Source organism: Theobroma umbraticum, unplaced genomic scaffold (assembly GCF_002168275.2).
Source record: "Theobroma umbraticum cultivar Fairchild unplaced genomic scaffold, ASM216827v3 scaffold_4.1, whole genome shotgun sequence".
NCBI classification, from domain to species: domain Eukaryota; kingdom Viridiplantae; phylum Streptophyta; class Magnoliopsida; order Malvales; family Malvaceae; genus Theobroma; species Theobroma umbraticum.
This window is the reverse complement of record NW_018397258.1, coordinates 5,449,218-5,463,739: the sequence shown is the minus strand read 5'-3', so window position 1 is coordinate 5,463,739 and position 14,522 is coordinate 5,449,218. Positions and strand designations below refer to the sequence as shown.

Here is a 14,522-nt window from a genome sequence, read left to right as displayed (position 1 = left end):
GTTAGTTGACAATGACACCGCCATGGAAGCCCAATCATCCCTTTCAATTTTTTTTTTATCACACAGACAAAAAATAACTTATCAGCTATAACTTTAGCCACCAAAACTTAAAAATTTTCCATTTTTCAATAATTAGAATTGATTTTCTGAGAGAAAGCGTACTTGGGGACGATTTGGAAAACGTAGTCGTCGCCGAAGTTGGTTTGAATCGAGTTTTTGAGACCCAATCTCTTGGCTGAGCTTTGATTATTCTGAACAGGTTGTTTCTGTTCCTCTACTTCCATCTCCGAAGCTTCCTCCATCTCTCTCGTTTCAATCTTTGCATTGCTTTGAGCCTTCGCAATTGAAAAAATGCAAGGCAAAGAAGGCAAGGGGCGCATAGGCACAGCGAATTCAGGGTTTTAGAGGGTCGATTCCAAACGGTGAGGTTCAGTTTAACCGGCTTTATCAACCAATCATATTTTGCCACCTCATTTGTTAGTAAGAAACTTATGCATGAACCACTAAATTAAGAAACAAGCACTACCAATTATCAAAATGCACAAAGATAGGTTATTTGCCACGTGGACTTTTATATTTTTCATTTTCGTTTTTCATTCTTTCTCCACTCTCAAAACCTGCTGCAATGCAAACACCTCATCATCGACTCGCTCTTCCTCCTGCGCTTATGGCCATTATTGACCGCGTTCAAGCACGACTTGGCCTCCCATTGCTGCGCCTGGACTCTTCTCTATACTTTGTTTTTCTGTGATTTTTTATTTGGGTTCTCTAATGCCTTGTTTAGCCGACAAGACAAAATTTAGTTGACGGTGTTAACTGGTAGAGTAACGGAGAAAACTGTCACGTTCTAAACATCAAGAGCTAAATAGGTTCCACTCTAAATCGCAAAGAGCTTTTATGTAATTTACTCTTTTTAATATCCCTGAGGAAATTGTTGCACTATGCGTAGTAGAAGCAGTGAAGTATTTCGTACAACTCGTTAAAACCTTTTGTTTCGGCGATCTATGACTTTGTCATATAACCTGGAAAATATCATCTCACCAAGGAATTTATATACTCCTGCGAGGATTTTTAACATTTTCGAAGACTTTACAAATTTATTGTGTTATTAACACCTATATTAGGAAGTAAACCTAGCTCCATATTCCAACTGTAACTTAAACCACCAAAATGAAATAGGTAAATACCATTAAGGCCCAGCCAACAGCTAATGTAGGATTATACTGATACACCTTGGTACTAAGAACTGGTATTCCTTACCCCCACTAAGTACATAACAGGAACGAATAAGATTGTAGAAGATAACAAATACCAGACCCAATCAATGCTGAATTCCAAATTCTCATCTCTAATTATCTCCATCAAACAAATGATATAAAGGTACAGGTCCAACATCCTAATTCAAGTCAAAGAGATAATTGCCTGTCCATTAGACAGATACATATATCTTCCCGAATTACACAAACTTTAATCTCACGCAGTTAGGAAAACAGCACGCTTTGATCCCATCAAAGAGACTTAAAATATAACGTACAACTATAAGTTAACAGAATTTGATATCTTCAGCTAACATGATATCATGTGCTTGGTGCAGCTTCCTTTTTCTCTGAAGTTCCAGCAACTAGCTCCTCTGGCTTTGCATCTCCTCCTGGCTTCGACACTTCTTGCTCTACAATGGATGAGAATCAGTTTACCCACAAACCAAAATTACCAAACCAAAGAATCAAAGGAAACAATACGTAATCGCATGCATAATATTACTCAGAAAGCCTCGCAGCATTCTTACCTTCATCATCACTGTCTTCAAAGTCACCCATGCCACCATCACCCATGCCACCATCACCCATGCCTCCCATATTACCAAAGTTCTGCATAACACCATAATTATTTGGTCAGAAAGAAAAATATAGGTTAATACTGAAAATGAAATTTGTAGATAAGATACTATAACCATACCGAGAAGTCCATTCCTCCCAAGTCGAGATCACCAACACCTATTCAAAAGTATAAGTGAAAATTTAATAAATTGCCTGTTTAAAACGTATCAGCATTTACATCAATTCGATTTGAACAGAAAAACATCAGTAATCACAACACTAACCATTCTCTTCATCTTCATCCACCCATTTGTCCCAGTCCACTTTGACATAATGGGGGGTCTTGCCATCACCACGCAATAATTTATTCCACCACACTTTCTCAGCCTTCTCCAAGATGCAGAATATGCTCCTAACTCCTATATTAATTTTGCTTTCCTTTTTTCCAAATAAAAAAAAAAGCAAAAAAGAAACTGTTAACACACTGTAAGAAAAAATTTCAGAAGATAATTTGCAAAATCAATGTCAAAAGTAACCAGTGCTAGGTATGTAGTATGTTTATCCTAAAACAAGTATAAATTCCAGGGTAAACACCAAATATGAATAGGCAACACTTTGAAAAGCTCCTGGAAGAATATATAGTTAGAAGCAGCAACCATGAACGTGCATGAACAATGTAAAGCTCGTTGGACCCTATATAATCTAATAGAGAGTATACACCTGAAAATTATGTATAGAAAATTAGCAGCTTTGGAGAGAAGCAAGCCCTGAAACATGACATTGAGGGCTAGTAGCAAGCTAGCTAATATTCAGAATTCATTCAAATGCAACCAATTAGCAGCATAATACTATCATCCACTGATTATTATCATCGACAACCTAGACTTTCAGATATCTATTTAAAAATGAGACAAATGTTCTGTTGAATTCCAATAATTACAAGAAAAGTATCTTACCTCCACATTGACCTTATCATGAAGTTCCAACTTCAACTCATATAGGTTATTGTCAGCTCCAGCATTAGCAGAGAAAGTAAACACTCCCTCTGGTTCTAGATTGACCTTAGCATTCTTAGAATCGGGTAATAGCACCGTAATGAAAACCTTGTCACTTCTTTGAGCCCACTTCACCTCGGGATGACGACTGAAAAAAAATTAAGAATTTTAACCATAGTTAACAAGACATATATCAAAACAAAATATACCCAACAAGAAACAACTCCGAATGCAACAACCCCAGATAGGCAGCCTTATCAAAACCCCACTACAGTATATACATTTTAATCAATAGTAAATTAACTGATTAACGACTTCAAAACATGTTTATACAAAAAATATTCGCACACCCATAAAGTTCCGTTTCCTTCCTTTAAAACATATTATAAGACAAAGAAGTACTAAAACAAAGAAAATTAAACAACGATCATTATTACACAGAGTTACTCAAAGAACAGATCAAAAGCACATGTTGAAACAGACAAAGAACAAAGACAAAAGTGGCAAAAGCGTAATATCAATCAAATCCATTAGCAGGGGGGCAAAGATTCGAAATCCACAGGAAAAAAAGAAATCTAAATAAACAAAGAGAAACGGAAGGTTGTTAAGCTTACCTCATTGTTAGTAGAAAGTATAGAGGAGAGGAACTACAAAATGTGAAACCCTAGGGAAAACAGCCAACTAGTACCAATAAGTAAACTGCAACCGGACCGCTTTTGCCCTCTGGGTTTTATAGTGTGGCTAAAGCGAGGGGCTTGTCCTTCTAGTACTTTCCTTTTTAGATTTTTAAATGCTATTGTGTGGAAAGTTCTATTATCATTATTCGTATCAGCGCCGTTGGGTTTCTTGATATCTGAGAAACTGTGATCGGACGGTTCAAAACCATGATCATCAAAATGTTCATTCTTTGTTCAATTCTATGACCAGCTCATTGGCCCACTAGTAAAATTAAGCTCGACCACTTGGGCCCAAGGTTCTTATGGAAGATTGTCATTGTGGATGACCTTTTTAGCAAAGCTGGACGGATGGGTGAAAGAGAACATTGGGCCTCCCCTTTTTCTTCCATCCCCTCCCCTTATTGATACACTCTTCACTTCACAAAATTTTCAAATCACTTCTAAACCCTAAAAGCCTTTCACTTCACTAATCACTTCACCGTCGTCCCTATCGTTACTTTGCCTTCATCGTGCCTCAATTTTAACCTTCCTAACCCATTTCTTTGCAAGGTGAAAAATGAGCATTTATCATCATTTACGTAATGGGTATTTGACTTTGATTGAGTCCTATGAATGATATTATTGTTGGGGTGTTTGTCATAACCCAAATCCAAAGGCTGTGACAGGTGCACGAGTCACGTAGGCAAAATCCATGATTCCCAAGCAAGCCTCATATAAATCGGGCAACAAAGTAGACAATGCCAATAATTCATAAAGCCTAAACAGCATATTTTATAATATAAGTTCAAATATATCCATAACATACTACCCATAACATTTCAACCAACAAAAGTACAGTTATGTACTATTTACAAGAGCCATACATTAGTTATTATGGTGGGTCTATGCCCATATAAGATTAACTATACTTTATACATCACAGAGGCAATACAAATGCCATCAACTAAACAACCAACATTTGTACCAAAACTAGCGAAATGGATTCGTACTGAATGCCAAAAAGTATCTATTTATCCGACAGACGCGAACCATTAACTTCTTGTATGAGAATCCCCACAAACTATTTATCTACACATGGCAACTAACATTGGAGTGTGTCTTTTACTAACTTAATGAGTGGTTGGCAAATACACAAGCACAACAGAGGAATATTGTTCAAATCCAATAATGCAAGATATGCCGCTATAAATATGCATAAGTATAAGATTTAATCAAGACCTCTTAAGAGTACATAAGTGCACATTTAACCGGCTTACCCTCTGCTAAGCATAATCTGATAATTTCTCATGCTTACCACATTCATCAAGACTCCTTAAAGTACACAAAACTGTGTGGTGTATTACTAGTACTTTCCAATAAACATAAGTTATCGTTAAAATGGTAACAAGAGAAGAGTCTTTCCGGGTAACAAGACACATCTAGGACTGAGGCCACCGATGGTAAACCAGACCACGAGAATCGCGACACCTTCTAACTAGACCATATCATCATTCGGAATACATTTATTGGATGGAACCATATCAAAGCCAACATTTGTTGCCATCACACATGTAGCAATAATTTTCATGGCCATTTAACATCATACATGCATAACCATTATATGCAGTTTGATAAACTCTCACAGTTCATTTCCATAGTTAACAAGTAATATTCATTTCGTAAAATTAGCAATGCTCATATGCAATCACCGTACAAGATTTCAAGCCATAGCTTAAGCAAGCACAATGGCACGTCAATAGACCTTATCCTCAAAACAAATTCAGCCAAGCACAATCACTAGTATGTGGCTCATTCAATATCAACATTATTTTTATTATTATTATTATTAAACATAGCTATATTATAGCTCATATTAACCCATTGACCTTGGAAAAAAAATTTATCTAAGCATTCTATCAACGACAAGTACCCCATGGCAACACACACACATTTATAGATAATATGTATATAGCAATCTTTAATATCTAGGTAAATTGCCTCACTCACCTAAAATTCACCAAACTTATAGCCCACCAATAGCTTAAAGTCCTTAACTTTAGTTGGATGCCAACTCAACATCAATTCCTAAAGCTTAAACTTCTCCTAAACAGAATTCAACAGCTAAACTCTTAGCTTCCAACTAATTTCTAGCATTTCTGAACTAGTCCAGCTTTCAACCATTCATCGTTACAATCCTAGTTTCTAGTTCTAGGATTAAAATACTTCAAGCCTTTAACTTGAGTGCTAAATCAACTCAACTCAAAGTCCAAATCTCCAACAAATTCAAGAAAGAATGGCAACTAGATTGGACCATCACAAATTTCAAATTATAATTTGTTTCAAAGAAAATTTAAGTCTTTAGTGAGCTAAACTTTACCTCATGTGTGGTTTTTCTAAGCTCCTATCTACCTCAAATAGGCTTCCTTCAATCCATGAGGGACATGGGATTTTAATGGCAATGGAGAAGAGTTTCTTTCCTTTGTTTTCTAAATGGAAGGAATGCTCAAAACCCTTTTTATTTTTGCTAACCTATAGTGATGTATCAATATATTTTCACGAATTTCTCTCAAATTTATCGATGCACGTGTCAATGTATCGATACAAATTTTATAGAATGCTTTTTGACTTATATGTATCGATAAATTGATGAAATATATCGATACAAATTTTACAAAATGTCTTCTTTCACAAATCTATCTATACATTTAACAAATGTATCGATAAAAATATTACAAAATATTTCCCAACTTAAATCTATCAATACATTCTTTTATGTATTGATAAAAATTATGCAAAATGCCTTTTTGTTCTTCTTGCAAAGAATGTATCGATACATTTATGAATGTATCAAGACATTTTCTCTAAAATGCAACCTTTCAACACTTCTAGCTTTCTAAATTCAAATCCAAACTCTCCAACCACTTCCTGCTTAAACCATACCTTAAATTTAATCATGTATTCCACACTTTTCAATGCATATGTTCAGAACATAACTCAAAGCTTCGATCAAACTCCAAACCATACAATTTATTAATCACATTTCAATATTTTCCCTAAGTATCATAGTTCCTACTTCATAGACTTAGCATATACACCACATTCATCAAATGTCCTCAAGCATGCCAAGATTTAAAGTCATACTCTATAAACATAGACATATTCATAATTGTACAAGCAAATACATCAAGGCTAAAATTAACTCATCAAATAACTTAGCCAACATCACACATATTTCATATCATAGTCGAGAGTGTTATAGTATTAATGTTATTGTTGTCTGTGACTTTATGATGACTTTGTGAATGAGGATTAATGCCGATCGGTTGTAATGGGTAGTAATGGTTGGTGTGATAATTAACCATTAATGCTCAAATATGTAATGGATAGGGATTAATGTTGTGATGATTGGGCCAATTAAATGCAAACCCTTATAAAAATTAGAGTGCCAGCCCATATAAAAATTAAAGTATGGGTTCAGTGGTTTTTTTCAGCTTGGGTCATTTAAGCCCAAGCAATTTAAACTTAATAACTGATCAAAACTGACCAAACCGTCGTCGGGTTTGATTTAACTAGTTTTCAATCTTCCTCAATCGGTTTCGGTCGATTATTGAGAAAAATCGATTTGGCCGATTTTATTCTCTTCGAAATCGAAATCGACTAATACTCACCTCTAGTTTCTAGACTAAAAAGGACCTGTCTAGATAGTCCTATTTGCGAAAACCACCAGCGGATCCCCACAACAGGTACCAACTCTGGGAAAGGATCAAACCCTCACCCCAGCCCTGGGTTGCAAATGCAAGGACGAGGCCCACTAAAACTCGTTTTGTGCTAAGGGCTGGGCCAGGACCTGGGAGCTGCCCAGCTATATCATTAATTGTGAGTATAGGACTACCGTCGGTCTACACAGCCAGGCAACATTATATTTTTGTTTTTTTTATTCTCCAAAAAAACAAACAAACTTTTTTTTCCAATTTCCAATAGACCAGTTCTCAATAAAGCACAAAAATCAAATGAGCCACTCGTTTGGCGATAAGTTGGGTGGGGTGAGATGCAGTACCATTTGCCAGGAAAGCCCAGACATCGCATGGCAGAATCCAGTGCACCACCACTAGTGCTAATCTAATTTCTTGGTGTTATTCCGGGAGAGGACAGTTCAGATGTAAAACTGAGATGATGATTTTTGCAGAGACCCGGGAGGGGGGCCCCTAGGGCGTAAGAGAGCTGTTGGCTTATTAATTAATCATTCTTTGGAGTTTTTTACAGATTTCTTTTGGTAGGACATTCATGATGCGTCGGAGTCTATGACAATTGCTGTAGCCTGTTAGGCATCCCAGGACCTACCAAGATTAAAATATGCCTAACTAATCTCTAGCTGGTTTGACCTCTCCTCACCCTTTCTCGCCAGCTCAATGGTTAATCTCAATCACCTGCGGCACAGCTTTGATAATGTTTGAGGCATGGAATGAAAATTGAATTGGGTTTATCGATGATAATTAAACACTAAATAAAAAATGCTTAATCACATCAAATTGACATGATACCTTTTAATGATGATAGTTCAAGTATTTGGGAAATCGTAGCATTGGCCAACAAAAAATGTAATCACCACAAGTTAGAAACCATTTTCCGTGACCAAATCGGCTATGAGATTTCTTCACAAAATTTGGAAGCGTGGTTCGCTTGCTTACACCGACCTTGGTCTTTGTTCACATGGAACAATTAAATAGATTACAGCTTAGATTTAATTAAGCATTTCCTATTTGTCCTGGTGCTGTAGGGATCACTTCTTTCTAACACGGCAGTCAATTATGTCCTCACCGTTCCAGAATCTTTTGCTTGTCTGGTAGCAGTTTTAAGTATCTTTGTTAAACATTTGCTCGAATTTGCTTTTAGAAAGACGAAAGCCTCTTACGATTGGCCTCATATAACCTCTTCTAAGTACTTTTATTCTACATAAATTTAGCTGTCTTCATCGTATAGGCTCGAGCTCCTTCAGGCATGGGTCACATGATTTTATTATAAAATGAACTAGGAATAAAAAACTCAAACTCAAAAGTACAACATCTTTTACATTAATAATATTAAGAAAATGCGAGCATCCAAAAGCCATTGTAATGATTAATACTGTTCCTACTTCACATTTTAATTCTCGAGTTAGAATCTTGTGAATGGATGTAAAGTTTGTATAACGGTCAAATGCAGTTCATCAATGTTTTAAACTCTTAAAAATTTTCTGTATTAGAAATTAAACACTACTTGTAAAAAAACTTAATCACATAACCAAAAATTTTATATTTATAAAGTAGTAATAGATTTTGTATTAGGTTTTAAGTGTTACTAACATATATACAAGGAACATAACAGGATGACATCATGGTCAACTTTTAAATTTCACAAGTTAGTATGCGATAAAAATTACTATAAATAAAAGTTTATATTTAACGTATTGATAATATTAAATAATTTATACACTATCAATGATAATAAGTTATTTTCTCATCATTAGACTAAATGTAAAATTTTTTAAAATAAATACATATATTTTTAAAAATACTAATTAAAAATATTGACTTAAAATTTTTACTAATATTCTTTCTTTCTTATTCTCCCTTTAAAAAGTAGAGAAAAGAGAAAAAAAAATTGAAAAGGCTAAGTGGGAGGCAAGGAGATGACGGGTTAAATGTGAAGATGAAGCCTACAACACCAATCGAAGACATTGCTCGTGTTTGTTGCCCGTTAAGTGATGGGAATAATTTCGCAGTCATGGAAGGCTCCTGCTGCTGGGACGGCAGGATGGGACGCAGGCGCAAGGCGTCTGGCTGCTTGCTGCGTTCATGGTGGTTGGAGTGTGGATTATTGTTGACAACTTCACTTGCGTCACAGTGTTGGGAGAACTTCCCGGCTTTGGATTTCGAGTCAAAAGACAGAAAGCCTTTTTCCTTATTATTACTTCCGATTCTTACTTTTTCTAATTCTCGATAAAAAATGTAGACATAGCATTCAAGAGTTCAGCAAAAAGGTCAGGGAAATTTAAGGAAATGCTCAGTTATTAAGTTTTTATTAAAAAAATAAAAGAAAGAGATTCCCTTTTTTGCTTAAGCTAACAAATAAAATAAATAAATATTATTAACATAGATTTCTTAACTTTTGCATTTACATAATAATGATATGTGACAGTTTATTATTCATTAATATATAGTGTGTATAATTTATATTATGTCAATCCAACAAATATAAATTTACGATTTAATTATTTAATATATTATTTATGAAAAAGAAGGAATCGGAAATTTTATTCTAATACATCATGTCAAGTGAATGCATTGATTGAAAATGACAATTGCCCACCATTTATCAACATCAAGTAGGTTTTGATATAAGTTTCTTCAATCCAAGTCTGAAGTGTTAGAATGTCATAATTTGTAACATCCCACCCCTGATATGTTGATTTAAATAGATATTTTACCAACTAAGATGAATTATGAGTGTTGATGAAGTAAGAATACATGAAAGTGAAAGAGGTGACATGAAAAATAAAATAATATTGAACAAAGTTGGAAATGCATTCCACATAGGGGAATCCGTTCATATGAAGAAAAGAATACAAAAGGAATATGCCAAAAAGTAAGACAAAAAATTCAAATGGAATGTTAGCTTAAGGGCAATCTGCCCATATTTTCTACTAAACCCGAGCATTCCTTGTCTTTCACGAGCATTAGACTTTCAAATTTTCATAATTGAAGCTGGAGACTTGAAGGAAGAAGAAAAAGGAATCAGGTGAAGGAGTTGTCGTCTAAGAGAAGAAAAGCTTTGAATGGTTAATTTGTGCACCAACCCGAACCTATATACGGTTTTCTTTAGAGAGTTTAAGGCTTTCCAAACCAAAACCTAAAGGCTGAAAATTTCATGTTGGGTAAGGAATTCTTCATCTGAGCCTCAAAGAATTTAAGTTCAAGAGAATTAATATTGCTTAAACTTATTGTGACAGATTTGATGCCTTGGGCTAATGAAGTGTTAGAACTATGCCTTGGATGAATTAAGCTGCCCACGAGGTAAGTTGGAGAGGGTTTATTGCTTGGCTACGTATCATAATTAGTTACGGGTTGAAAAAGAATGCTGAGCTTGTGTAATTAATTCAATGTCCTTTAATGCAAGGGGTTAAAAGAAAAGAGATTGCTGAAAATCTGCCCAACCTGAGGCATAAAAAGAATTGAGTGTTGATTGAGCTGAATAACAAAAGATTAAAGAGGTCAGAATGTGGATGGAGTGAGGTCTGTTTGATAGATTTCTGTTTGACCAAATGTACCAAGCTAGTGACTTTGAAACTGTGTTATATAATTGAGCTAGATGGACCTCTAGGCGGCTGCAACCGAGACTTGAGTCAAACAACAACTAAGTTGGCAAAGGAACCCTTATCAAGGTGAGAGAAATTAATTTAAATTGAGTATTGAATATAAATACTCTGCTGCTGTATATACTTGATACTTAGTTTTGAGTTTGGACTAAGTGAATGCATGATGGGAGCTGTTAGGGGTTATTGAAATGATAAATTGATTGCTAGAAAAGAATTGGTCCCAGCCCAGGCCTTGCTTAGCATTACTCAAGTTGGCAATTGATTTAGCAAGGTGAGTACGGTCAGCTCTAAATGAAGTTTTAAGTATTAATATTCTGTTAACCGAATGTATGTGAATTGTGGTGGTGGAGATGTAATTAAGAAATGGTACAATGTGAATTGTTAGGAGTTACCTAAACTAATGCATTCAAGGCTAGAACTGGGACACACACCAGCTCTTGAATGCTTGGGTGATGTTTATTGGGTTGATGAAAATCATTTGGTGGAACTAAATAAAACTATAAAGGGATGATTAGTAATATTGGTGAGAAATCTTACTAATTGAGGTGAGTGAGTGTTAAATTTTAAAACTATATTTCTGAGAATATATTATACATATATGTTACATTCGATGGTTGAATGAAATTGTGGAAAGTATGAGTTGATAGAAAGTCTAAAGTTGTTTATGATAGTGATAAAGATTTTAAATTCGTTTTCTCTATATTATAGATATGTATATAATTACATGTTTTAAAGATAGGGAAATAAACCTTTAATAAGCTTTTCACTTCAAAACTTGCCTTGCAAGCTTTGTGTGGTGCTTTGACCAATAGTCAATGTTTGACTCATGGAAAGTGACGGTTTTACATTCTATTTTCATCAATGCATGTTGCTTGGTTAATATGCCATGTCTCAAAATAAATTTGTGCTTTGGTTTATGATTATATGACATACCGCTTTATCACATTTCTTGAATGCATTGGAATTATATTGATTTTTCTTTTAAAAAAATGGAGACACTCAAGGGTAGGACCTTTTACCTCACCAGGTTAGTGTAGTTTTTGTGTACAAAATAATGATTATTGATGATAAAGAGGAACCTTAAGCTCCGACTTATATTTGATGGTGTGGGGAGTTTCCACGAATAGGTAAAAGGGGATCCAAAGTTATGATTTATATTTGGTGGTTTGGAGAGTTCCCACAAGTAGGTAAAAGGACCTAAAGTCTTGATTTATATTTGGAGGCATGAGGAGTTTCTATGAGAAGGTAAATGGGGACCTAAAGCCTTGGTTTATATTTGGTGGCTCCGGAAGTTTTCATAAGTCGACAAAGGGAGACTTAAAGCCCCGATTTATATTTAGTGGCATAGAGAGTTCCCACGAGTAAGTGATGATGTTATTGACTTGAGAAAGTAAGCTTAAAGCCAATCCTAGACTTACTCGAGGTTGATGCTCACTTCTTGATTTTTATTAAACATGACATGGCATTAATACTTGAAATCTGTTTTCACATGCTAAGTGAGATTTACATATTCATTGGTGATTGATTATTTTGCATTTTTATGTTTGAGATTACTCATTTTACACTTACCATTGGATTTATTGTTGAAAAGATACTAAAGTTGAAAGACTTTCCAGCATGTTAATTATAATCATTTCCATATGTGTTTACTTAGAATTATTATTTTCTAAGACTTACAAGGCATCAAAATATCTCTGTTTAATTGATTATATTTTCATCGCTTATTCTTGGATTTATAAATATTCCACATTTATGTTTGTTTCCCTTCTTGCAAAGAAAGTCTCAGTAAGATTTCTTGATCTAAGCTTGCTCACTGAGTTGATGATCATTAAGCTTATGAGACTCATCAACGTATATTATTATGCAGATAAATAAATAGTTGGGGACATCGTTGACAAGAATACTTTTTGCATCTTTGTAGGTAAATGGTATCTCCTCTATGTCTTTTGTATCACTTCGTTGTTCAATCGTCAAGTTCTTTTTACATTCATTTGAAGTGATGAATTTAAACTATTTTGGGCCGAGGTTATGATACTAACTTGGAGTTATATTATTTAAATGAGATGTATAAGTACTTAGTAAATTTTATTTTGGAATTTTATGTGCGGTGGAGAATTTAGCTATCATTATTTTGCTGCGTAATACTGATGACAAAATATATTGAGGTTTGATGAAATCAACTCCGATAGTAAGGAGGACATAGTGAAAAGCATATATTGATAAAATGAAGATGCTTGGAAGGTTAACCGGGCTGTGTAGACATGCCTATATAATTTGTGTGCGTTGATAACGGTTGTAGGAGTAGGTTGTTGCACAATTGATATCACATTAGCCCTCCTTTTTTAATGCTTTGGTGCATCATGTGCATCCTTAGCCACATAGTTTAAGAGTATGATAATAACATGTGCACCATGCACAAAAGAATGTAGTAGTTAGTATTGGACAAGCTAGTTCTGTCAAGACTACCTAACTTCATCATTCAACATGTCACCACATGGATTTTTATACTTGTGGAACAATAATTCTTGCATGACAAAAAACCAATTGGTGTGATCTCGGGTTACTTAGTGCTAGAGGTAGCTTTCTTCGCGTTTTGATACGTAAAATACACGAAAAGTTAAGCATTTCAAGATCACATTTGAAAGTATTTGTTTCAATGATTAAGGCATGATCACATATTTAAAACTTAATGTTCAAATCCTCCATTCTTTTTGTTTTAAAATCACATTTAAATGATGGTATATAAAATTGTTATAAGACTTTGACTCTTTTATAGCGAATTTTCTTTGTTATTGCCCAAAGAATTAACTCTAAAAGAAATTGTCACGAAATAATACTTCCATTCACTATTCAAATAAGCGTTGCGTTTAGTGGTCAGGATTTAACGAAGATTGAAGAGGATAAAGAAAAACAATTGTAACCACCTACGTCCATCTATCGATTCCATCAATGTCGGGTACGTGGTAAGAGTGGTATAGATAGATACGTACCGTTTGATGTTAGAAATGTTAACAAGTCTCACTTTGGTCACTAGAATTCTTCACAAGATGCATGTCGTATTTCACAGCTAGTATGAAATGTCCACTTCATCCAGTGTGACAAATTCTGATACCTATTGTAGAAGATGGTGACTATTTGTTTCTGCGTGTAAATGATTTTTCTTTTGGCTTTACTGTTTGGGTCATTGAGTAGAACCGCAGCAGTTGAATTCAAACTTTAAGATCGTCACATTGTAAACCTACTTGACAAGTAAAGTTTGGTTCTCTGTCATTCTCATTTTGTTAGGTGGTTGTTTAAACGTTTGTGTTTTCTTGTGGTTGATATCATTTTGTGAAATAATAATTTGTTATTGAATCAAATATTCAAATATAAATAATTAAATATAATAATACTTTGAACGTCAACATTCTTAATTTCATAAAATTTCATAATATACGAGAGGGGCGAGATGGCGTGGTCGCCCCCTCCCCCAATTTCTTAAAGTTTTTTTGATACTTATATTGTGATTTAATTTTACCAATCAAAAACTATAATCTTCCTCTCCAAGTTAATCATAATTTTTTATATTGATATTATATATATAATTAGGTTAAAAATGTTAAAGTTGCATAATTCTCAATCGTTAATAAATAAATGATCAATAAATAATTATATAAAATATTAGTTTTTGATTTTGGAGTCAACTGCATGTAAAATTAAT

General features: G+C 34.5%; 2 protein-coding genes and 1 long non-coding RNA gene across 3 annotated transcripts in view; 1 reads left to right on the top strand and 2 right to left on the bottom strand.

The window, feature by feature from the left end:
* LOC110413330 (Transducin/WD40 repeat-like superfamily protein) overlaps positions 1 to 393 on the bottom strand; it is a 4,602-nt gene extending 4,209 nt beyond the window's left edge. The window contains exons 1-2 of the mRNA XM_089783050.1: positions 163 to 393; positions 1 to 40 (exon numbers count right to left, since the gene is read on the bottom strand). Coding sequence (XP_089639176.1) covers positions 1 to 40; positions 163 to 380 — 258 coding nt within the window. The 5' untranslated portion in view covers positions 381 to 393. The remainder of the gene's footprint in view (positions 41 to 162) is intronic.
* Positions 394 to 1,328: 935 nt separating this feature from the next.
* Positions 1,329 to 3,570, bottom strand: LOC110413906 (HSP20-like chaperones superfamily protein). The gene is made up of 6 exons (XM_021424931.2): positions 3,427 to 3,570; positions 2,774 to 2,960; positions 2,102 to 2,255; positions 1,957 to 1,994; positions 1,787 to 1,868; positions 1,329 to 1,669 (listed from the first exon to the last, which is right to left on the bottom strand). Exons 1-6 carry the CDS (start codon positions 3,429 to 3,431, stop codon positions 1,578 to 1,580), a joined length of 558 nt encoding a protein of 185 aa, XP_021280606.1. The 5' UTR covers positions 3,432 to 3,570; the 3' UTR covers positions 1,329 to 1,577.
* Positions 3,571 to 10,206: 6,636 nt separating this feature from the next.
* LOC110414458 (uncharacterized) lies at positions 10,207 to 10,729 on the top strand. Its single transcript, XR_002445014.1, has 3 exons — positions 10,207 to 10,381; positions 10,457 to 10,520; positions 10,634 to 10,729. It is a non-coding gene; the product is annotated as an uncharacterized LOC110414458 (long non-coding RNA).
* The last annotated feature ends 3,793 nt before the right edge of the window (positions 10,730 to 14,522 follow it).